Source organism: Tyto alba, unplaced genomic scaffold, assembly GCF_018691265.1.
Source record: "Tyto alba isolate M040663 unplaced genomic scaffold, T.alba_DEE_v4.0 Super-Scaffold_42, whole genome shotgun sequence".
Classification (NCBI taxonomy): domain Eukaryota; kingdom Metazoa; phylum Chordata; class Aves; order Strigiformes; family Tytonidae; genus Tyto; species Tyto alba.
Window position 1 is genome coordinate 12,483,896 of NW_024881318.1, and position 25,734 is coordinate 12,509,629.

At 39.8% G+C, this 25,734-nt stretch overlaps 1 protein-coding gene across 5 annotated transcripts in view; it reads right to left on the reverse strand.

Annotated features, from left to right (window-relative positions):
• Nucleotides 1–663: 663 nt before the first annotated feature.
• Nucleotides 664–25,734, reverse strand: part of KIAA1328 (KIAA1328 ortholog) — a 179,932-nt gene continuing 154,861 nt past the window's right edge. For all 5 annotated transcript variants that reach the window (XM_042804445.1, XM_033011112.2, XM_033011115.2 and 2 more), the window contains one exon: nt 664–4,054. In XM_042804445.1, the coding sequence (XP_042660379.1) occupies nt 3,841–4,054 (214 nt within the window). In that variant the 3' untranslated portion in view covers nt 664–3,840. The remainder of the gene's footprint in view (nt 4,055–25,734) is intronic.

Genomic DNA, 25,734 nt, shown 5'->3' on the forward strand with positions numbered 1-25,734 from the left:
TGGTCTCCCTGTCTGGCTACTCTAAGGGGGAACAGCTCAAGTTAGGTCATTTCCTTCTTTCCTTCATTTGCCAGGTATCCTTTGGACAGTAGCTCCCCAAGTGCAGGAAAATGATCTGAAAAAGGAGTGGGGAGTCATAAGCCTTTCACAGAAACTGGTGCTTGCTTGAAGACATTTATCACTCCAGGACATAAACACAAAATTCTCCTTCATCAACTTACTATATTTCAACAACTTGTCTCTACCATCTGGCTCAGCTCCACTCAACCTATGCTTTCTGTCATCCTTTGGTACAGTTCCCTGACTCGCATCCTTGGGTTTTTTTGCCTTTACCTCCATCCTTTCTTCCTTGCTCTTTCATTCTACCTTTTTGACCCAAAGCATAGTGCTGGCTCTCCCCTTCTCTCCTCTTTTGTATTCTGAGACCTCTGCCCCACTTCATGCTCCTAAAGAGGTCTTGCTGTTTCTCACACAAAAACCCATGTCCTGGGAAGGAAAAGAACGCTTAAAACAAGTTCCTCAACTATCTTAGCAAATGGGAGATTCACAGTATACATCACATGATGACGTGGAAAGTGGAACATATTGTCAGTTGCAGAACTGACATTTGAGCTGGACCAAACAAACCAGAAGATAAGTCAAATAAAAGTCTGGAAGAATAAATGAAACACCCAGACAATTTATTAGATTAAGACCTCACATACATATATAAATATATGCTCAAGATGTGATTCAACAGCAAGACTGGAGAGGCTAGAAGCAGAAAGGGTGTGTGTGATTGCTGCACGCCCACGGTGTGCAAGGTTGCACAAAAGCAAAGACTACACAAACATTTGGCAAGTGTGTGTGTGTGCGAGCCACTCAGGAAGAACACAAAGTGAAGGCATAGCTGGGAGTCCTAGCAGAAGTCTTATTACTCCACAGTGCCTCATGTAAAACACAGCCTGATGTGTAGCCGAATCATGTTAACTGGGGACACTCTGGACAATCAATATATGGCTGGACTATTACCCCAGCAGCAGCTTCTTCATATACGAGCTTAAACTTAAAAGGACACTGTCAAGTGATTGCTTTTGCTAGTTTAATTTTTGCATTTCCTCTACTGTTTTAGGAGATGGAAAACAATTCCCCTCCCAGTCCCAACTACTGATTTTGTCCTTTCCTATTTGACAATCATTGATTTCTTTTTCTAAGGCTATAAATGTTTTAATAACTTCAACTTTGTAGTGCCTCATGGCAAAATATCTTTGCTTGTACTGACTGCTAAACACTATTCCTAATGTACTGCTGATAACTAGAGCAAGAGCCAACATTATAAAAAATGATTTTTCACAGTCTACCAAATTAATAGCTTTTGTTTTGTCCACATCTCACACACAGTTAAACTATGCAGGTCTTCACCTGTCAGACATTTCAACCATCTTAATTCTTGAAATCTTTGCTTCATAAAGGTATGCCTCCCATGTAGATCTGACTGATGGACAACACCTTGAGTGTAGGGCCCACAACCCTGACAATGTCCTTTTAAAAAGAGATACTAACAAAATATAGATTCAGGTCAAAAGTCACCCTCAGAATTAGAATTATTAATGGACAAAATGGATCACAAGGAATCCCAAAGCAGTGAAATACTGGCACCCACAAAGTAACAAAGAACAGAATGCTCCTGCGCAGTGCTCTCTATTGGGTACACAAAGGCACCTTTCAAGAGATATACATGTATTTTTTGCTGTTTCAAAAGGTCAGTTAGCACTTATTAGAAAAGGCAATTAAAGTTTCAACTGGAAAAGAGAAGAGATTGGATTGAAACCAGAGAACTGTTTCTTTATAAATGCCAAACCTTAACAAAAAAAAACCCAACAAAACTGAATCACCATAAAACAACCCAAAACCCTAACATCTATGTGGTGGTCATTTCTTCATGGTTTTCCACAGTTTTCTTGATGCTCCTTGTACATTTTTCTCTTCTTTACCCTCTCTTTCCCTGCTCTCTTAAAGAAGCAGTCTACTCAGCCAGTAGAATAAGAAAACCTATTTCTCCACCTGCTAGACTCGGGTTAGGGCACTGAATACATCTTTGGGGCTTTAAGCAGAAACCTGTGCCTTCATAGGCTCAGGGAGTAGAACACGAGGGACATTCAACAGCAGATAGACGTATTTAAAAGAACTATAATAATTCACTGACAGTAGTACAGACCAGGCAGGGCCTTTCCACACTAGTCATTTTCTGGTCCAGCAATGCTGCTGCCCTCCTCTGAACCCCAAGCAGCTTCTAAAATTCAGCTGGGATGCATAAAAAGGATATCACATAATTTGTGATTAAGACTGGGCCTGAATGAAGCAGCTTGGAGCGACCTGAGGTTCATCTTCCCCTTTATTCTCCTTTTGTTACACTGCTATAAGGTATGGCGCTGCCAGGGGCACATGCTAGGTACCTTGCACTGATGCTCTCACCACGGATGCACCGCGGGCCTCACCACTGAGCCCTGCTAGCTTCTCACAGAGCACCAAGCACTGGGCAGGAGCGAGCATGTGGGAGGCAGGCAGCAGCAATACCCCAAGGATCGGCACGGCAACTCGCTGCCATTAAGATAAGCAGGGTCGCCTGAAGAGACTGTCAGAAAAGCTGTACTGGCCCACGAAGTGGTGTTTGGGAGCAAATGGCCTAGAACTTGCCTGCACTGGCTCAATTCTAACTTTCCCTCACTGCAATTTTACTCTGCAAAATGAGTATTTTAGCCTCATATTTCTAGGAACACATGCCAGTGGCTACTGTTACAATAAAATATGAACACTGCATTGTGGAGAAAATGACCATTAATCCTGTAATCTGCAGTCATTTTTACCAATTCGGCACATTTCTTTAAATAACCAAGTACATGCAGTAGATGGAAGTGCATTTAAATAAACTGAAATAGATACAGCATGAATAATTAAAGTTGGCACGGAAATGTGCATTGAGAGCCGCTAGTGGAAATAATTACTGATTTGTCTTATTTACAATGGAGCCTGGATACAGGATCAAAATAGTGCAAGTTAGTGAAAATGTCTTAAGACTGTTCTTATACTACTACTACTATATATTTCATCTTGAAAAGTACATCAAACAGGTTTTGGACCACTACAATGTCTGACTGTGTTCTGCTATTTCAGGGTTAGGTTACCCAGCACATAAACTCTGTCAAATAGCACTGATTTAAAGAGGAATATCTTTCAAATGGATGCCTAGTACATCAACCTGCAACATCATCTGTTAATGTTATTAGACACTGTATAGCTGAGCTTATGATACACCCCATAAAAGCTCAGCATGTTAAATATCAGAATGTCGAAGGAAAAAGTAGAACATAAAATCACTGAAAAAAGTACTAAAGTGCTTGTACCTTTATAGTATGCCAGGTTTTAAACAGACTTGTTTAATTAGAAAGTAATCTACTTTTAACATGGTGGATCTTGAATGTTAGGCAGTTCTTGCAAACTGATTCAGAGCTAAAAATCGATAATGAAATATACTTCCTGTATGAGGCTGGCAAAACTGTGACTTCAATCTAATAGAAAATATTATAGATTACAAAAAAATTCTACTTTAGAATGATTACTTGGCACATGAAAGGTTTAGGAAAAAAAGTTAACGCTTGCTGAATGGTCTACCCCAACAACGTTCCTGCACCATGATTACTATATCCAAAATGAAATCGGATGCTAATCAGCTACGTTTTAGAAGAAGGAAGACAAACCATTGTCACTCAAATAATTTAGAAATGGTACTTTAACACAAACAAATCAGCAATATAAAGGTCCTAAAAATTCTACAAAAGGGCTGTAGACCAATGAGGCGTATCAAACGAAGAAAATCTCCTCCAGGAGCTGGCTCTCCTCTAGCTCATCTGCTCTGCTTCTGGAGCTGCAAGGGGTCTGGTACCAAGACGGCAGCCTGTGGCTCATACGACAAGGCGTGTGCATTTTGTTCCTGTCATAAGATTCTCTGCAGAGGTGTCCCGGGGCAGATACCAGACTCATGACTTCAACCAGGTCAGGAAGACAGGCTTCATACCTACAGAAATACACCAAGAAAATAGAGCTCCATTAAGCATCATGGCATCAAGCAGGAATTGAATCCAGTCTTCCTGTCTCCATAATTCAGACTAGACCCAGATTTGTCTGACGGACCCCACCAGAACAACAGATTTTGCTGTATGGGTTCCTATGATGAATACCAACACAGAGGTAGTGAAAAAGAGGCAAGCAAAGCATGGGTGCTCAGGTTATTTTAAGCTGTTTCATCAGCTTTTCCATTTGAAGTGTGTAATGTGTTAGTTGCACACTAGAGACTGAGGACAGACCTCAGAGATCTGACAGCCAAATACACCGAACAGCTACAGGCAGACCCACACAAGTAATGGTAAAGTGACTTATACACATGCTGCACTTTTTTGAATAGACCTCTACACTTGATTTAGTTTCCCAGGGATCTGAAAACAGCAGGAGACTTTATTATTATTGCCACAAACTACACGTGCTTCCTGTAAATCTCTGTGCACTATACAGAGTCTGTCTGGTGGAAGCACTGAAGGAATATAATCTAAGCAAGGCAATACAAAATCAACACTTGGGGCACCAAGAGAAAAGGCAAAGGTGCTAAACATTACTCAGGCTGTCCTTTAAATGTGAGTACAGATGTGGGGGAAGGTGGCAAGCCAATGTTAGCTGGCAACGCACACTGAATAATGGTAGTAACTTCAGACAGAAACTTCCTATTAATATTCACACAAGACAAGACCTGATCTAAATACCAGCACAGGATTGATCATTACAACGTATTTTCTCCTGTCTATTTTTAAATGTCTTAAACAATACCATTTCCACTGCTTCCCCAGGGAGGCTGTTCTCCAGTCTAAAAGATATCACTCAAGTGTTTCACCCAAAAGCCCCTTTTGTTCCATCCTGTTGTTATCACTAAGCTGCCTGATGTTCCCAACACTGAAATAATTCAACCATTCAATGACTTACATGCACAGAATATTATTCACAGCACCCAACCTAAGGTACCAGCATAGCTTGTTTGTTTCCATAGGGTCCCTCTCTTGTAATCAGGAAGAGTTAATCCATAGCATGAGGAATCACATCAAGCTGTTTCCTGCTTTGAGAAAAGCCTGTGTTTTTCCTTTCAGGACAGTGGGAGCCTAGGAAGGCTAAGGAACCAAGTCAGACAGCTGGGGTATGTTCCTCAACTCAGGTGGGATGAAAAATTCTTAAGTACAAATATTCAGAACTGTTTATTGATGTGAAAGATTAGCAGTGGCCAATGTATCTCCCAGGGGCAGCCTACCACTTGTGCTGTCCAACAGCATCATGCAGCAGCAGCATGAGGTAAAAAGACTTCCTTCCCTAAACTAGCAATGCTATGCAAAATATCCTTCATTAGCTCCAGCAGTGAGTGTTATGTCCCAGCCATCATCAGAAAGCTGACCATGTCAAGGTAACTCATAGTTATGTCTGAGACACAGAAATACTTCCTCAGCTCAAAGGAGTTAACTATGGTATTGATGGAATTAATACTGATGTTAAAGACAACCACTGGAGTTATGCTATGATTGCTTGAAAAAGTCAGCTCTTTCATTTCCTTTGATTTTTATTGTTTCTTCCAATCTGATGGTCGCCATCATTTCTAACATAGTCTGACTTGACATTACTGCCTCACAGGGCTCTCTCCTCTATTTGACTATCTATAGACTATTTTATTTTCCTTTTGATGTACTAGCTTGCATTTCAACCAATCACCCATTCTGAAAATTTCTTTTTCACATTTTAAGTTTATCTATGTCTTTCTATCATCTGTCTGATTAAATCATGCCTAATAGCCAAAACCAAGTGACTCGAAACAAAACAAAAAAAAATTCTTTAATTTTGTTTCAATTGCACTTTGTAAGTGGCTAACCCTATGCAAATGTGTTGCCTTACAGTTACCCTAACCAAAATTTCAGAAGGACATGGGGGTTTTGGGTAGCCAAGCAAGACCATTTTAGAGGGGTCTTGTTTGTATTAGCATTCAGAAAGTATCCTCTAAAAACCGAGGCTCCTTAAAGGTATCTCCAACGTAAGATGGAATAAGCCACACTGATAGTGAGAACTAGTGCACTGCTATATTAGACTTTTCACATAGAGAAAGTTTTGGTCTAGACTCTATATAGATATACACAGATGCTTTGAACCCCAAAGAAAGCCAGTTAACACATACACTGGTTTCATTAGCCACACCTAAAACTTTTTTTTAGATTAATCTAGTCTAGTATACAAATGCTTATCTCCTCTGACTGTAGTGCTATCATAAAATTTCAATTTCTCCAGCAGCTACATTCTATCACAGATTAGGTAGGGAGAAACCAAACCAGCCAGTGCATTTACAGCAAACGTGCAGGCCCTAGATTTCAGCAGTAGCTTTGAGTTCATTTCTTCCGCAAGTTTATCTAAGTTTTACAGCATTTCTGCTATCAGGAAGGCTAAATGATTTGGCAGATTACAAGCACAGCAAATATCAAAGATTATGTAAAAGACCAGGTGTTGTAAATCAGTCTATTTGACACCACAGTTATATATGCAATAAAGTGAATGAACTCTGCTAACAGAGCGCTATCTGATAAAGAGAATGCTCCTTGCAGGTATTTAGTGTTTAATCCCATGATAATGGTTTGCCCTGGTTTGTCTAGGCAACATCAGACAGCATCTGGCTGGAGGCAACAGAGTAGACCTGGTTTGAAGCTCGCCAGAGTAGAATGGTTTGAAGCTCGCAAAGACAATTTTCTCAACATTTATTTGTATCCAAATATTTAAAGAGACACAGTCGGAATGCTCAAATCCTGAAATGCAACTTTCTCTAAAACCAGCATATGTATTCCTTGCATTACTTGAATAAATGCAGAAGTAAAAACAGAGTTCATCAACATTATTATTATTATTATTATTATTATTATTATTATTATTATTATTATTATTATTATTGTTATTGTTATTTGTTATTGTTATTGTTGTTATTGTTATTATTGTTATTGTTACAACACTTAATGGCTACAGTGAAGTCAAAGCTGCAGAATCAGGCACCCAAGAGTCAGAAAATTTCAAACACAGAAACTGATCTGGCTAACTTAGCTTGTGAATACTTGTCTTTTAACGTAAATTAACAGCCAAGGGTGCTCTCATATTGTATATGCTTCCCAAGAAGAAAAATTCCCAAATGTTCTGTGAAAGTACCAGCACTCTATGTTAATTCACATACAGAAATTACTCATGTATAGATGTTCACATTGAACCAAGCAACCAAATGTCCCATCAGTGCTAGATGCTTACACACATTTTCTTTGATGGGTTTTGCCCTCTTAACAGAAGGAAATTAAGGTGGGCAACTGTCCCTTTAAGGATGGTGATAATTCAGTCTTTCTTCACCTTTTTGGTACATTTGTCAGTGTGCTAGAAAGCCAATGAGCACCTCCACCACAGACCGGAAAACAATCTCTTTTCTAAGCCTGGTTTTGACACTTCCCTCATGTATATTTTTTTTTATCTAACTTTCATGAGCTTGAAAGTCTACATGTTTCATCACAGGATAAGAAAAATTGTAAAGTCTACAAGTTTGGATTAAAAGTCTAACTATTTAGTCAGCTAAAGTTTGATGAAAGTAATCTTATCTTAAAGTCTCCAAAAACTCCATCAGGAGAGGGACCACAAAGAATTAGTGTACAAAGCACAAAGAAGGCAGGGCCAGGCTCAAGAGGACAAGAGATGGGAGTAGAGAGAACAGACCAAGGTAAGCATTGAAGCTCTTCTTTCTATGAAGAAATTTGACATTTGCTTTTAAAGTAGAAGGTAGAATTCCAAATATAGCTCAGAGAGCAGCATGGAGATGCCCAAACTATCCAAGAGGTAAGTAGCACCAGAATCAAGCCAGTATAGCTGGATGAGCGCAGAACTGTGACCTGGCTGGCTAAATCCATCCTGGTCAGGCATTATACAGTGCTGTGACAGAATTCCCTTAATCCACTCTGTACAATTAGCACAGGTTGATGGAAACTTGGCTCCTTAGCCATGAAAGTGCTTTTGGAAATTTTATTAGAAACTTTCATCATTGGCTCCTAATTAAATAAGTATATAGCAGAGTTTACAAACTCTTAACATAAGAGTTTTGTAGTCCATCACTAAGGTAACAGGAAACATCATAAAGCATTACAATTCAGAACAGCTCATTAAACTTTAACATTTTAAATAGGAAAACAGTACAAAAATAAACACAAGTTGGTACAGAGCCAAATCCTTCCTTCCACAGTATTTCTGTTTCACCGCCTGTGCAGCAGGAAAACAACTCTCTGAACATCTACAGGTGCATCTTACTTTGCACCGTTTCCAAATTGAATAGGAAGGAAAGCTCTCGCATTTTTATGACAAAAACACAAATGTGACTGTTGCTCTGGGAACCATAAGACCACTTATTCCCAGGACTGTTGCTGAGAAATCACCTGAAACCACTTGGTATTCTGTCTAATAATACCTGCTGGGCAATCAGATTTCAGACAGTACCCACAATATACAGTACCTAAAAAATGGTCAGATTATGCAAAAGTGATGCACAGAACTCATTACTTGTGCAGGGTATTAGAGAGAATGGTGCTCTTGAAGGTAACCACAGAGCATCCTTGCATCAATTGGCTGAACAGTGATGCTTGCTTATATATTTATTTAAACATTTGGGATATGTCATTGAATTTTTAATGTTTGTCTGTTTCTCATTGCTGGTAAAATATATTATATTTCTTACACACTGTTCAACTTTTAAACTACACTATTGTATTTTCATACTGCGCAGTCCCATTTAACTAATAATATAATTTGTTCCCTCCCCAAAAAACAGCATAACTCCAAACAAATCTGATATTCGGAGGAGCAGGAATTTCCCCATGAGGCGAAATAACTAAACTTATTAGAGTCATAAATACCCTGGCAGTGAGATATATGTATATTTCTTTAAATCAGCAGTGTCAGGTATTATTTGATCACTATGTTCAGAGATATCTTTTCATTTACAGTCTCTGAAAATTTATTCTTCAGCCATAAATGTGTACAAAACACACAGAATGTCTCTTATGCAAGGTGATGGCATTTCAACAGAGCATACTGGCAATACGCTTTTGGAGATTAGTAGCTGTATAGGCTTACTTTATTTAACTGTATATAGCAGAGGAAATAAAAAGGTTTATTTTTATACTACTGCTTATATTTTCAACATAAAGTTCAAAGTGATTTACTAATGTTACATGAATTGCCTTTGAATTACGGTACAGTATTGTGCCTAAGTACAATGTCTAACACTATTTTGTATTCATAAAACACCACCTGCCTCCAACCACTTTACAAATGTTAAATACAACTAAAACACATTCAAGGGGTAGAGAACAGACCCATTTTACAGAAAATGAAACTGAGCTTACCATTACTATAAAGCAAATATCAAACCCCTATTTGACTGGAACAAACAGGGAAAACAAAAGTAGAGGAAAAACGGATGCAGATAAGAAGTGGCCTCAGCAGTTGAACTACCCCAAACCTGAAGATACCACACTAGTAATACAACCTGAGGTTATCTGGAAAAAACAGCTGTGACGATTGATCATCTACCCCCAACTTAACCCAGGATCTTTGGGCGAAGGGCAGAACTCCACCCAAATTAAAGAGTACTAGCCGCTTTCTGCCATCTTAATTCTTGCATCCACAATTTTATCATTATTGATGCTAGAGGTATGTCCCTGACTTGTCCTCTCAACATCCATGTACCAACCTGTTGACTGCAAATTTGCCTAACTCCTTTTTCAACCTGCTGCTTCCACAGTGTCCTGTGACCACAAGCTCAGGAAGTTCATTGCTATTGAAAGGCGTACTTTTTTTTTTTTTTCGGTTTTAATCCAATATCCTGCTAGTGCCATCAAGTGCATTTTAAGGATTAGTCTTTCTCACATGGTAGGAGCTGGTGAAAAACAGTTCCACATTCAACTTACCTACCACCTTCACAATTTTACAAACCTTGATAATTTTCTCATACAGTCTTTTCCTATCCAAAGTCATAGCTTTTTGGTCTCTCCTTATATGGCAGTCGCTTCATCCCCTTGATCAAATTAATTGTCCTGTGCACCCTTCTAGCTTCCACTGTATCTTTCTTGAAAAGCAAAGACCAAAATTACACATCAGAATCAAAATGTGAGTACACCAAGGCCTGTGTAAGCACAAGCTTTTGTGAAGAAAGGGAAGCTTTGACCTTCACAAATTCTAATCAACTGCTCTGGGTTCAGTATCACATAGGCATGGTGTTGATGACTCTTCCCCTTACGTAAATTACATTTTTGTCCACTCAGCTTTGATGCCTTTTCGGAGTTTCTTGCTATTGACATGGCATGTGACTATCTGAAAGATCTTAGTATCATCCACAAACTTATTAGATCACCCAGGAGATTTTGCTTGTCACTTCTTGCTCCAGGTCACTAATGAAGAACCAGCCCAGTGGATTCCTGAGGGGCCCTACTGCTGACTCTTCTGCATCATAAAGAATGAACAAAGTTCTTTTGCCTGTTATCATTTAATCGGCAGTAAATCTATAGAAGGACTTTCCCTCCAATCCTGAAGAAACCTGAATTCCTTAACAGCCTTTGGTGTAGAACCTTGACAAAGGCCATTTGAAAATACAAATGCATTATGTCCACTGGATCCTCTTTGTGCCACCAGATTTCTGGGCTCAGAATCCATGGGTCTGAGCTGATGTCTCAGATTCTTTCTTCTCTTCCTCCTTGCTGTATGAATATAATCCAGGTTTTAACCAGCATGCTATTTGGCCTAGCAAGCCTGAGATGAACACGCTAATGAACATTAGAGACTGGTTGGATAGGAATTGAAAGCTGAGAAAAAGAAGCTGACTGCAGTCATTTCCTGAAAGGCCACATACAGTCAGGATAGGGGACATTGTCTTTCATGTGTGAACTGCATCTTCAGTGACCAAAACACACCGTCAGGGGATATTCCCATCTACTGACTCTGAAGATGTCAAAACCAAAAAAAGAACAGAGAATTGCAATTTTTGAGGCTGAAACATCAAGAGAATGAACAAGATTGAATCAAGAATCAGAGACAAAGGGAATTGTGCCAGTTAGCCTGAGATTCCTATTTTACTTTCATGCAGGCTGGTACTCAGAGCAGACACTTTGCTGTGGGATGCAGGAGGCAGCAACTTCAAGTGCTGTATACACATCTAAAAAAACTCCAGGGTGGGACATATTTCTTGCATGTAATGTGTCTATGTGTATTCCAAAAGCATCTTAAAGTTTCTCAATTTTTAAAGAAAAAGATCAGATTGTAGAATATTCTAAAGCAATTAAAAAACGTTCTGAGCCTTTTATTTAAAATACATCACACAGTGTAAACCAGAATATATTTACACAGTGTCCTGAGCAAGAGCCTCCCAGAGTGCTGTAAAACCCACACCCATATAATACAGAGCTTACAGTATCAGAGACTTTTAGAGAACTCTCTGAGGCAGTATTCACAGAATCATAACCTAGAGAAGAGAAAGACTTATTAGATCATCCAGCCATCTCCCTGCTGACAGAGAATCATTCCCTACAGTGTGCTTCCTCACATTTGTTGCTAACAACCAGCCTCTCGCTATTCTCCTCGGGAAGCCATTTCACAGCCAAATATATCTCATGCTATCATTACCATTATTATTTATTTATAGGCTACAGTATAACCTAAAGGACCTTGATCAGGATCAGGGGGACCAACTCTACTACTGCTTATAAGAGCAATCCTCTTTCCAAAAGAGCGCACAGTCTAAATAGATAAGTCAAAGTTCAGTAGGAAAGATATAACATACAATTAATTAAAGAGAACAGAATAGCATGGAAAGTGACACAAATGTTCCATGAATTTTTGCTTCAGAGTTTGGTAGGAGGAAAATGTATGTATCTCAAACAGGAACACATTTCTGTTAGTCAGCTAGAGATAAACAAAGACGATATTCTTCCTCCCACATTTATGCTAGTAGTTATAGCTAAAGATCTGGCACAGTACTGAGAAATCCATCTCCTTTTTTGGTGCAAATATACTGTAAGTATCTGAACAATATTACATTTCTCCTTTCTGCTCAAGTCTCAGCCAACGTTTATGTGATCCACATGTATTTTAATCTTTTCTCATAAATCAATACCTCTAGCATAGCAACAGATTTTGCCACTCTTCTCCAATTTTTGACAATATCTTTCCAGTAAGTGATCACCCAGAAATGAGCACCATATTCCCCTGGTGGGGTTACACAGAAACAGAGAGAATATCAGCTCCCTCCAGCACTCCCGCAACACTTGTCTGTGCAGCTGCAGATGACAATGGCCTTTTTGCTGCCACCTCATTGCTCCACAGGTCGCTCTCTCATGTGCACACTGCAACACACCCCTGTATACTGCAAGACCTACAACACCAGTGAACTCAATGCCTCATTTTCTGGGGCTACTAACAATTATCACTAAATCTTGTGGAAATCAACATCAGAGATTACAGCCTTTGCACAGGTGAATTTGGAGAAGCAGCAGAATTTAGTAACAACATCACACCTTTGCTAACCAAAATGTTGGTTGGCAGTGTTATGGGACAAGCCTCCCTCCCCAGTGTGATAAATAGTAGTAAAGAGCTAAAAGAGGACTTGGTCTTGAAAGGGACTGAGCGCTGCTGGTTTATCCCTGGCCTTTTGTACACCAAGAAGAGCCAGTGCACTGAAGAACACCAGATCAACAACAGCATCTCAAAACACTTGTGCCCTAAGGCAGGGCTGATAAGAGATATTTCTTCCTCAGTTTTCACCCTGGCTTCACCTATGATAGCATCCAACTGTCTGTCATTACTGAATTAAGAATTACTGCTGTTCTCATTCCTCCTTGCTACACAAACAGGCCATTTTCACTTAGCTAGTCGACAGAGACCAACATCTGATTTCCTTACCTTTCCACACTCCCATCTTAATGCTCCCAATCCTCAGTTATCCTACCTTGTTGCTCCTGGTAACTCAGCCTTTTCTATTATTTCCTCATTGGACTTTCACTAAGACCCTGCTGCCATGTTATCAACCTGTCAAATACAGCTTAAAGGGCTTCTTCATTGTTTTTGTCTGTGTGCTTTTAGTAGCTAAAAAACAACAAAAACACTCCCAGATCTTTTCTTTTAAGGTATGGCTGCCCGCAGCTGAATTGGCACAACTGAGGTTGCAATAATTCTGGAAGGGGAAGATGAAAATATACACGAGTACTGGTAAGTAAGGAAACCTTTAAAATCTGATCTGCCAGTGACAGAAGAACAATTGAGAATGAAGTTTTAGTATAACAGAAAGAAATTACAGAACCACAGAACTACCACAGAGTTTAACAACTATTCCTGCAATCACTGGGTTTGTATTGTCCTTCTCTTCCCTCCCACACACCCATTTCTGTCTCATCAAGTCTGAAAGCTCTTCAGATCAGAAAATGAATCTCAGTATATGTATAGCACCTGGGGCCCTGATTCTGCTGTGATATTACATAATAACTTTGCACTTCAGAGCATGCTTAGCTTTTATTCCCTTTAAGCAATCTGTCATCACAGCATATCTTCAGCAAGACCTTCCCCCTTTATTGTTCTGGGCCAAAACTAAGCTGTCATCATCTTTTCTGCCATACCTCATCCCCCTACTTCTCCTGCCTTAATAGCCTTTCTTCTCAGCTTTTTGCTCTTACAAGTTTTTCCCCAAGCATCTTTCTCCTCAAAGTAAACTCTAATTAAATGAATCATCCTTAAAATTCTACTTTTTCTTTTATAATGTACTAAAGTCTCTGACAGAGGGTTGCATATGTAAGCCACAGTGCAATTCTTCACCTCCTCTCTGCCAGTCTCAGTGTTGCTCCTTAGTTTTGATTTTTTTTCCATGTTTCATCTCTTTTTGCTAGTGTGCTTTTGGCAAAACTTGAAGTACATCCTGTAAACTGCCTAGAACTCTGTGGGTACTAAATAATTACAAAACAATTTTAAGGGGCATGGCATAGGGGAAGAAAAAAAAAAAACACAACACATTACATATAGCTTGTAAAGTCCATCACCATTTACATGGATTAGCAATTTGTCTTTTTTCACAAGCTCAAATTCCCAGCCTGCCAGGTAATAAATCAACTTTTTGCTTCAATTGTACAGTCACTGGGAGATCTACATAGTTTTAGGTCAAGCACTTATAGCCATTTTATGATTCCAAAGTTTCTTACCTTGTCATCTAGTTACTGAACTGTGAGCTTTCATTGACATTCTAACCATTGTGGCAAGAACAGCTACTAGCTGTGCAAGATTTAAAACCTCATTGAGCAGAGGAGTAAAATCGGACTGCAGTAGTTTTAAGTATATATTGGGGTGGAATCATGACCCTATGGAAGCCAATGGAAGTTCTGCTACTGGTTAACTGGGGCTAGGTTTCTCCTCTGGCTGCTGCCATTTGTTATATCAGGGTGAATAAGTATTGCAAGCTCTCCATTTTACCCTGGAAATGATATGCCAGTGTCTATGCTTGGAAATTATTTATTTTACCTTTTTCCTTTCTTTTTTTTTCTATCCTGGTGAAGTATTTTACATACAGACAATTGCTGTACCTAAACACCAACTCCTCCTGTGGATCTGTATGATTCTTCCTCTCCTGCTTGTCAGCTTAATCTCTTCTGCTGTGGCATGGAGTGTTTAATAGCAAAATCTAGCACTCAGATTCTTCTGTTTCTTAATTGTCTCTGCCCTGGCAGCTGTATCAGTAAAAACAAGTTACCATTAGACAATTCGGATACCAGTAAACACCAAGATGTGATAATATAGAGTCCTGTATTACTGTCATTATGGAAAAAGCTGTTTCAGGGAGGTTTAAAAAAATTAAATAAGCCCAGCACTTCTAAATGACCAAAAACCTAGAGATATCTTAATTATTCTACAATATATTAATCATTCTGTAGAATCATGATCTTGTATAATGGCCATTTTAAATGAAAGGTTTGCTGCTCTGCACAGTTGCCACTTCCTTCTAATTGTGAATTAAAGTGTAATTTAGCGTGGCTCTATGCCAGCATGACTAGAAAAATTTACAGACACTAACTCTGGTTGAAATAGGGGGGAAAAAGCAGTTAGATTTCTTTAAGTAATAGAAAATAACTCACCAAGTTGTACTTTAAAACAAAACACTAGAGCTTTAAGTTGACAAACTGACTTGAATTAAACCACATAAAAAAGTGCTTGCACTGTAAATCTTACAGGGCAAAAGTGATGGTAGGTTATCATTCTGTTCATTAGCATGCACTTTGGAGAGTTCAGGGCAAGTATGGATACGCATTCATTCCATTTTATGCCGCACATTACTGAAAACACGTTCCCCATAAATAATTCATAAATGCATTGTCTGAAATTTCAGATTCCAAAAATACAACACTGTTTTCAACTTTATGGTTGCTTGGTCTTCAAAACATAAATAGACGATTGGATGGATGGACTTGGCAAACCTGATAAGAACCCATCAGTCAGAATTACACTCCAGAGGTAAATGCAAACATCTTACAGCTCCTGATCCCTGGAACAGCAAGGCCATGATGATAGCCCCCATGCTTGTGCTAGCAGTCCCTTGGTAGGGAACATGGAGAAAAAAAGAAAGGGAAAAAATAACCAAGTAGTGAGAATAAAGTGCTCAGTCAGATGCTTGACTTTAAAAAGAACATTTATTAGGAAAAAAACAATGCCTTGCTGTTCTGTGTTCATGAGCTGGGTGCATAGCAGGAGAGTTAGGAGTGGAAAGGATGTTTTACAGCATGGTGTGGTGGGGAGCTAATAGGTTGAAACTGCCTAGAAATCCAGAGGAATTTAAATTGAAGGTACGGTAACAGTCAAAATAGAGAATGGACATACTTTGCCTTTCAAAAAGCCCGTTTTTCTGGCCAGACTGGACCACAAATTTGAGCTCTGCTTGTTGCTCTCAGCTTTTAATTGGTACCACTTTGTTAATGCTAATGACATAGTAACTGGCATCATCTTTCATGCCAGCTATGATAGCATAAGAGAGGTAAATAATAACTTGCAGTTCATCTAATTTCTGCAGGGAGCAGAGTGACCACAACACCCTCTGAAGAAAATGAAGTATGCTTCATAGACTAGAGTGCTTAAGCTTTGTATGCCTTGTGATTCTGTATCTTTCTGACATTATGTATGTAGTTTATGCTAAGTTGCTTCTTTTAACTTCATAATGTACTCAGAAGCCTCACATCAGATAGCAAATGCTTTTCAGCCAGATTTGTATTCACTTGCTTTGTTCTACTCACCTCCCAGAGAAAGGCACGCACAGTTTTGGGTACCTTATCTAGTAAAACCCTTGGTGCCTAGCCCTAACAGAACAGCCCACTATCTCCCTGTTCACCAGCTCTTTATTTGAACTCATTCACTCCAATCTGCCTGAGAACAAATGTTGAAACTGAGCTCAAATACTTGGCATCCCAGCATATTGATTGCTTGGGCACAGACCATACATGAAGGAACAACGCTCTCATAAAAATTGTATTCCAGTACCCAGCTGCTGTAAAAGTTCCTCCTCGGCGCTCCACTGTGGAAGGGCTGGGACTATCTGTTGTTCCATTCATTTCCAGGTGTGCTGAAAGCTCTGGGGTAATCTTTAAATCAGCTGAGATTTCATACATCAAAGATGAGGATACATAATTCAAGAGAAGCCACTGAGATAAAACAGTAGCTGTAAAAAATACTGTGTGTTGGAAGTGCCTGGTTTAGCATGTCAAAGAGGGGCAACTGCCGGAGAGGAGTTGCATGCAGTTGGCACAAGAGCATGGTGTGTGGCAAAGCAAGTAGTGTCATCGTAAGCTTCATAGGGACACAGGCACTAAATAGGCTTGATACTGTGCAAGTACCAAGTTAGAAGGCACCCTACAGCAGTAAAGCACGGAGTACAAGGCTCTCAGGCCTGGTGTCCCTTGGCTGTAGTCATTGCACGCTAACAACCTCTTTCAAAAACTTTACACAGGTGGTAGGTGTCCCGCTGAGATAAATTACCTACTTTTAGTTGCTGAACAGATGGGCAGGGAAGTGAAATTCTAGTTTGTTCATTCCCAGCAGTAACTAGCAAAGATGATCTCGGGCTCTGCAGGATTACTTTTCGATAACCATACACCTGCAGATAGTCCACATTTCTGTTAGAAACTACATAAGGTCATTGATATACTACAAAATAAGGCAAGGCGTTTAATGGCTCAAGAGGCTGATGCTAAATCTCTCATTCTAATATTATTCTGAATATATTCTAAGCCGAGAGGGGCCAGAAAGTGTACAAAGAGTGACCTTAACAGGCAGGAGAAATGGGCCCACAAGAATCTCACAACATTAAAAAATGGGAAAGATCAAGTCCTGCACACGAGCAGTGTGCTGGGTTTCTGTGGTGGGGTTTTTGGAAGTGGAGTATGGGGCTACAGCAGTGGCCCCCTGTGACAAGATTCTTGAAGGTCCACCAGCTCCAAGTCAGACCTGCCTCTGGCCAGGGCTGAGACAGTTAGTGATGGTGGCTGCACCTCTGAGATAATGTATATAAGAAGGAGGGGGTGGGGACTTGTGAGGAGGAGTTATGAGAAGGACAAACACCCAGGTTAGTGGAAGGAAGGAGAAAGAAGGGGGGGAGGTGTGCCAGAGCAGAGGCCCCTGTATCCCATGGTGGGATAGCAGGGCTGCCCCTGTTGCCCCCCATGGAGGTCCACAGTGGAGCAGAGGCCGACCTGAAGCCTGTGGAGGAGCCCACACCAGGACAGGCAGTTGCACTTAAAGGAAGCTGGGACTCAGGGGAGAAGCAGTTCCCGCTGTTGTAATCCAGCGTTGGGAGGACTGCAACACGTGGGGGTGACCCACACTGGAGCAGGTTGGGAATGGCTGCATCCTGTGGGGAGGACTCACTGCAGAGAAGGTTCATGGAGGACTGTCTCCAGTGAGAGGGGAGCCCTGTGGACCAGGGGAGGAATGTGCGGCGTTCACCCCTCTATCCCGAGAAGGAAGGAGCAGGAGCTGACTGTAACGCCCACCCCCTGCCCTTGCATCACTGGGGAGGAGGGGGAGAGATGGGGAACAGAGCTGAGCCCGGGGAGAAGGGAGGGGTGGGGGCGGTGTTCTGGAACGTGGTGGCACTTCTTGCTGTCCTGCCTTGTCCGTTATGTGTTGGTTTTGTTAGCATTTGAATTAAAGTGATGTTCTTCCTTTTTCATCTCATAATGTGTCTCTTTTGCTCATGACCATAATGGTTGAACACCCCTCCCTGTCCTTATCTGGATTCCTGACCCACTGTGCTTCATTTTCTCCTTCCCATTCCTGAGAAGGCAAAGGGGTGAGTGATGACTGTGTGATGCTCACTTGCCCTCAGGGCTCAAATCACGATGGGGAGTAATAACCCCAGGTACCAGCACATGCCAGGTTTGACTGGCTGAAAAGCAGCTTTGCAGAGAATGACCTGGACACTCACTGTTCTGGTAGACAAAAAACTGAACATAAGTCAGCAAAGGCCAGCATTGCCAGCAGGTTGAAGGAGGTTACCCTCTTGACCCAACACTGGTCTCTCCAGTATCACAGACACATGGACACACTCAATTGAGTCCAGTGAAGGGCAACGAAGGTTATTAAGGAATTTAAGTACCGGACATGCAAGGAAAATCTGAGAGAGCTGGGACTGTCTGGCCTGGAGCAAAGGTGGCTCAGAGTGATCTTATTAATGTGTATCAGTACTTGATTAGGGGAGGAAAGAAGATAGAATCAGGTTCTTCTTGGTGATGCCCAGTGAAAGGACAAGAGGTAATGGACACAAACTGAAATTAAATTCTATTCAAATGGAAGTAAAAAAGCTTTCTTACTATGTAGGTGGTTGAACACTGGCACAAGCTTCCCAGAGCCCTGACCCGACACAGTCCTGAGCAGCCTGCTCTAGCTGACCCTGCTCTGAGTAGGGACTTTGGAATAGATGATCTCCAGAGGTGCCTTCCAACCTCAACTATGTTGTGACTTTATAGTGGGGTATTTATCTTCATCAACACATTAAACCTCACAGACATCATATGACAAAAGGGCAAGGACTGACTAGCAAGGACCAGACTCTGAATTACCCATACAGTACAGGCATGGTGCAACCAGGGAATCTTAAAATGCTATCCTGGTTTTGTCTGGGATAGAGTTAATTTTTCGTCTTAGTAGCTAGAACAGTGTCATGTTTTGGATTCGGTGGGGGATTGGGTATGAGAAGAATGCTGATAATACACTGATGCTTCCAGCTGTTGCTGAGGTTTCAAGGACTCTCCCACTCCCCCTGTCCTGCCCGTGTACAGGTGCACAAGAAGCGGGGAGGGAGCACGGCCACAGCACCGGACCCAAACTGGCCAATGAAATATTCCATATCATGTAAAGTCATCTCACTATATAGAGGAGGGGCAGCCGGGAAGCGGGGGTTCTCTCTTGCTTCTAGGATTGTGATTGTGGGATCTTGGTATTTTGAGATCACTGTCCAGGAATGGGCTGGGTATCAGTTGGTGGGTGGTGAGCAATTGCATTGTGCATTACCCATTCATACTGTCTATTATTGTTAAAGTTTTATTTTACTACAATTATTAAACTGTTTCTATCTCAACTTACAAGTCTCCCTTTACCCCTCCAATTCTCTCCCCCATCCCGTGCAAGGAGAGGGTGAGCGAGCAGCTGCAAGGTATTTGGATGCTGGCTGGGTTCAAACCACAGCAAATGCCAATGCCTGCAAACCAGGAAGCTCCATAAACCAACCCAAACATTAACCAAGCGCTTCTGCCCAAAGAGGTTTGTAACTTCATTAAAACCAGGTTGTATGGGAAACCTGATGACATATTTAAACAAGGGGTTTCCCTCTCTTCCCTATATACTTTACCAAATCACTTGCATCTATTCATAAACACATATATAATAGCGTAGCACACAATCCCATACACATTTTTTTTCTTTTTGAAGAAAATGGCCATGTAAGAAACCTAGTAAAAATACATTTAAGTATCTTCACTTTTAGCTTGCAAATATTTTTCTGGCAGAAATTCCTAGCTAACTTTACAGCAAGATCTCTCAAAGGAAACAGAACTCTTACTTAAAAAAACCCCAACACACACTACAAAATGAATGTGACCCAGGGACTTACCCTTCTATGCAACAAACCGAGCAGAGAGCACAGAGACAGTGAAGTCCACAGGGCGTGAAATTAAAATTTTCACACAGATACAATGAAGTAATGATACAATGTTACAACCTTGGCACAAAAATCTTCTGGTTTGAGTAAAGTCAATGTCATGTGATGTTACGGTCTGTGCACTGGTAGAAATGGTTTGCTGCTAAAAAGTTCGTAACAAAACAGGAATGAAAGCAAGAAAATTGTACGGATAATTACAATAGGCCTATATGTTCTAGGGATCTAGACGTTCCTTAAGATGCTCATCACAGTAGTATCTAGCTGTCACTGCGGGACGAGTTAAGAAAGCACACTTTTCTTTCACACCTAGAAATCCAGACGCTGAGATGCTATTAGGAGATAGGAAAAAGAAGATTGAAAGAAATCTGAACTTGGTAAGGAAAGGAGAGGATGTCTCTCCTTTTAGGTTGGTTTGTTCCCTACGAATGAGGTGGATATGCAGGTTCCAAATTTCAAGCATATGGACAAGAACAGGGATGCACAGAGCAATTAACAGAGTCAGGCAGAAGCTGGGATGAGCAGCAGCTGGAGCACTGTTAAAGTCCTTCTAGGATTTGCTTCACCTGTTACAGTAAAAAGAAAAGGCAGTGCTGGAAGAATATAGGCTCCTCAGCAAGGACAAGGTCATTGGAGCAAGAGTGGAGCTTGAAAAATTCTGGGCAGATCCACGTGCAATGGCACAGACACTATAACAAGAACACGCCACATCAGGCTTGAGAAGCAAGTTACAAACATCACCCTTTAAACTGCAAATATTCCTAGACAGTGTAAGGCTGTATTATCAGATAACCTGCATGGCACAGGAAGCATTCTGTTTCTAAGAGTATGAAAAAGTCTGCAAACTCATAAATCATAAAGCTGCTTGTACATCATGTTTCACAGATACCTGATAGACTGACAGATGTGCACACGTTCTACAAAATATATTTACAGGTCTGAATTACAGGGCGAGAGGGTGGGGAATCTGAATTCAGTGCTACTGATCATCTCAAACCACAATTTTGCGATCAAAGGCACCGAAGTTGATGCACACAAGAACTATTGGTAATGCATTTCCAGTAACCTTCTGGAAATGTAACAGAAAAAATTCACTCTAACAGTGCAAAGATCATGACTTACAAGTCATGTTTCCCACCCTACTGATCCAAGACGGTACACACAGAGAAACATAGAGCCAAATGTGACTTAATAAAATCTTCAAGTCTTCAGCTTATTATTTTTTAAAAATTTTTCTCATTTCATTCCGGTGATTTCATTAGGTTAGACTTCTTCATCTTTATTAAAAAATAATCAAAACTGAAATGTTTCAATAAACCCAATTTCTGTTTTAAGTAGTAAAAGATGATTCAATGCAGATGAAGCAAAAATGAAAGTTAAAAGTACAATGGCATTAGAGGCTTTGAGAATTTCCTTTAAAAGATTTTAAATACATAGATTATGTATTAGTACTCTATAATGTGTTTGGGTTTTTTTTTACAGAAAAAAGAAATTTAAAAGCAATTTTTTCATAAAAAATATTAGTTTGGGTTGGAAGGGACCTTTAAAGGTCATCTAGTCCAACCCCCTTGAATGAGCAGGGACATCTTCAACTAGATTATTTTCACTATGTTCTCCAGCTGTGTGTACCAACACAAAATCCTTTAAAAACTTATGGGAGGGAAGAACAGAAGGAGGAAAACAACACTTAAGGCATCACTGTTAAAACAGAGAGTGCTAACTTTGTAAAGCACAGAAAACAAAGATATAATATTATTTTTAGTAAAAGGTTTAATTTTCCATCATGTTTTCAAATTATTTCCCTCCCAACACATTCAGACTAAAGGAAATAATTTAACATTTCTTTTTTTTTTTTTTTTCTTTTTTTTTGCCCAGAGGGTCCATAAGAAAAGTATCACCTCATAAAAAACACAGAATGGATCAAAATTATCATACATGACTCCAAATTACCTGGGAGCTAGAAGCATGTTGCATTGATAAATTTAGATACTAAATATAATCAGTATCTATAATTAAATAAATAATGGGGGGAAAAAATAACAACAACAAAATAATGTTTTCCTTTAAGATTATCTAAATGTTGAGGAGGTAACTTTAGTACTTTAGTCACAGCCCATCATAAAGCCAAACTTACCAATGTTCAATAGCACATGTATTTGAAAAGGAAAGGAAATCTGGTCTAGGAAGAGAAGAAAGTCACATCTACAGTAAAAATTGGCTCAGCTTGAACAAAGATCTGTAATCAGGGAATACACTATCAACTCTTTGCTTCCTTGAAATCTGTATCAGAAAACAAGAAGGTATGTAATTCAGGGTTCCCAAAAGTAACATTGGAAAGCCTACAAAACAAATACATATTTAACAGTTCAGTCTTCTTTACACTGAAACACTGCCATGACTTTCCCTACCCAAATATGGAAGATGCCTTGGTTATTTCATTACCCTAGCCAAGAAAAATCAGGGCCCGAATCTTCTGTTATTATGTCCTATTGAACTAATTCCAGATATGTAACATTATGAGATTGAGACTTAAACCCAGATATGGGTTTTTCCACATCAGAAATATCTTATCAAGAAAGATGGGAGATGAACATGTAGTTATTTAAAAATCATTATTATAATCCACACATTAGGGATGACTTTATCTAAAAAGATGTATACATTAGAGAAAGCAATGACAATCTTGGAGTATGTGGTGTTAAAAATACAGTTATTATAAGAAGTCAGGGTACGAGTTAACCGGACCTCTGGTCTCTACCTAAATGTTGTGTGCTCTGAATGTGCCATCTCACAATTCTGTCTGATGGCCACCAGTTTCTCCAGCAGACAAGACAATAAAGAATTGTTTAGTATCCTAAACTTAGCTACCTCTTTTCCAAGCTGAAGAGTCCTACTCTGTTGTGTTGTTTGTTCCACAAAATTTCTCTCACATCTGGGAGCAGTCCATTGAACTGCTTAGATGTGATGACCAAAGAGTAACAACACACATTATGTACTTAGATTCAGCATGTCTATGGAGCAAAAATTCACTACAGAGGTCTTTAACTTCAGAAGTGGAAACAATATAAAAATGAGAAAATTAGAAAATTAGTTTAAAAGAAATTAAAAGTGGCAGTTAAAAGGGTGAAAATGTTTGCAAATGGCACACGTTTGTCTAATAGTCATACTAGGGCTCCAAAAAGGACATACAACCTATGGAGGAAGACTTCAGAAGGATGAAATGGAGTCATATCAGCTAAGTGCAACAATAAGGGAGACAGTCATGTCCAGCCAGGTCTAAATAAAGAAAACAGCAAAGAACAAACTGATAGGTCAAATTTAAAAAACAAAACAAAACAAACAAAAAAACCCCACACACATAAAAACCCCAACAAACAAACAAAAAACAAAACCAAAACACCCACAACCAAAAAAACCTCATAAAACTAAACTCCCACAATAAATTCCAGCCAAAGACTAAGGGTTGTCCTGCTAAAAGCATAAGGTCTAATAACAAGTTCCACTTTAAATATAAAAAAAATAGGAAGTTTGATTATCTGTTAAAGCCAAGAGGAGATAAAGTTATAAAAGAGCATGTAAGGATGATTAGGCCATAACAGAAAAGCTCAGTGAGCTAACACATATTTACCATACAGGAATTTAGGAAGTTTCTGAAGCCACAGAAGACACGGTAGAAGATTTGTCTCAGGTTGAAGTGTGGTATAAATACAGAAAATAGCTGAACTACTAACTGTAACGCATAGCTAATTGCCTAAAACTGCCTCAATTCTGGGGCAAATGTAGGGGTTTTTAAAAGTGATCTGGAACAATGCAAAAATCTACAGATTAAGAGGCCTGATGTTTAGAACAAAAAGATTGATAGACATTATAATAAAGAATTGATAAGCTTGACATATTGACAGAGTCTTTATATTAAGTCTTAATGCACTGGGGACCTCTACTAGATTTGTATAATTATTATGCATCTGAAAAAGGAAAATACAGTTTATATAGCCTATCTGGGTTTCCAAAAGCTTTCCAGAAAATCCACCACCACAGACTAAAAAGTTGCCAGAAACTAAGAGGAAAATCCATTAATGGATAGATAACTGGCTAAAAGGCAGGGAATAAAGAGAAAACATTAAAATTGGTCTGCTATAAAGTGGCCAGGGAGGTCATCAGTGGAGCCTCATAGAAATTTGTTAGGGCCTGAACTCTTTAATGGATTCATAAGTGGTCTAGATAAAGGACAAATAATGAGACGACATTTGCTGCCGATATTATGCTATTCATGGTAGTAAAAACAAAAGCCGGAGGTCTTTATTGAAGCAGAGAATTAGAATATCATGAAGGGGGAAAAAAAAAGTACATTAAGAACTGGAAGTGGTGCCAATCAAATAGTATAAAGCACTGGTTAATGTCCTTAAGTGACAGAGAGACAAGAATTCCTTTTCTAAGCAGGCAACTCATCAGCTGGAAATAACTGAGAGGGCAGAGCTGCGTTTGTCTGCTGAGCCCATCTCCTCATGCACACTATGGTTGACTAGCAGAAGTGGGATGAGAGTGGTGCAAGGCCCTGCTCAGACCTCAGAAACGCTGTGGTATCTTGGTCACCTGTGTTTGAGCTATAGAGCATCACCACTTCATGTCACTTCTAAACAGGATTCTCCAAAACAGTCAAACTTCCATACTTCTAAGCCTTACATCACCACGGTTTTATTAAACATGTTATCACGTCACAAGCTCATGTTCTACTGAGGAAGATACTGTATCTTCACAATCATACATATCCACTCCCTCTCCCAGAGCGTCTGTTACCCAAGCCCTTTGATTTATAATATGAACATTAAAACTGTGTTAATAATCAAGGCACTGACCCTGCAGCACATAGGTTAACCCTGCATTTGCCTCTAATCCATAATCAACATATGAATGACAAACAGCTTATTTTCAGTTCCACATATTCAGCTACAAGAGGAATAAGATGTCAGTGCATGTTACTCCAGGCTTATTTTATAGCCCATGGGACAACAGGTATCACCAAAAGGTGATTTAGCTGATCCTAAAATAACTCATCGACCATAAAAAGGAGCTGAGGGTAACTAACTCAGTTGTCTCAAGATAAGCAAGATGAATTCTACCCTAACTATAGTAGCATCACAGTTAATCATTGTTATTACATGGACCAACCAAGCATGGAGATTCACAGTGCCAGGATCCTGCCCTGAACAGTTTACAGCCTGAAAAGTCCAGGCAGGTGAAGGAGAAAAAGGGGAATATATTAACACATAAGCAAGGTGATTTAAGTATGACAGAGCCATCTTTTGGGAGAATGGCTTCTTCAAGTAAGATGCAATTATTCTGTATATATTATTAAGCAATTCCTCCATCTCAAAAAAAAAAAAAACAAAAACAAAACAAAAAAAAAAACATACCCAAACAAGAGGAAATTCCTC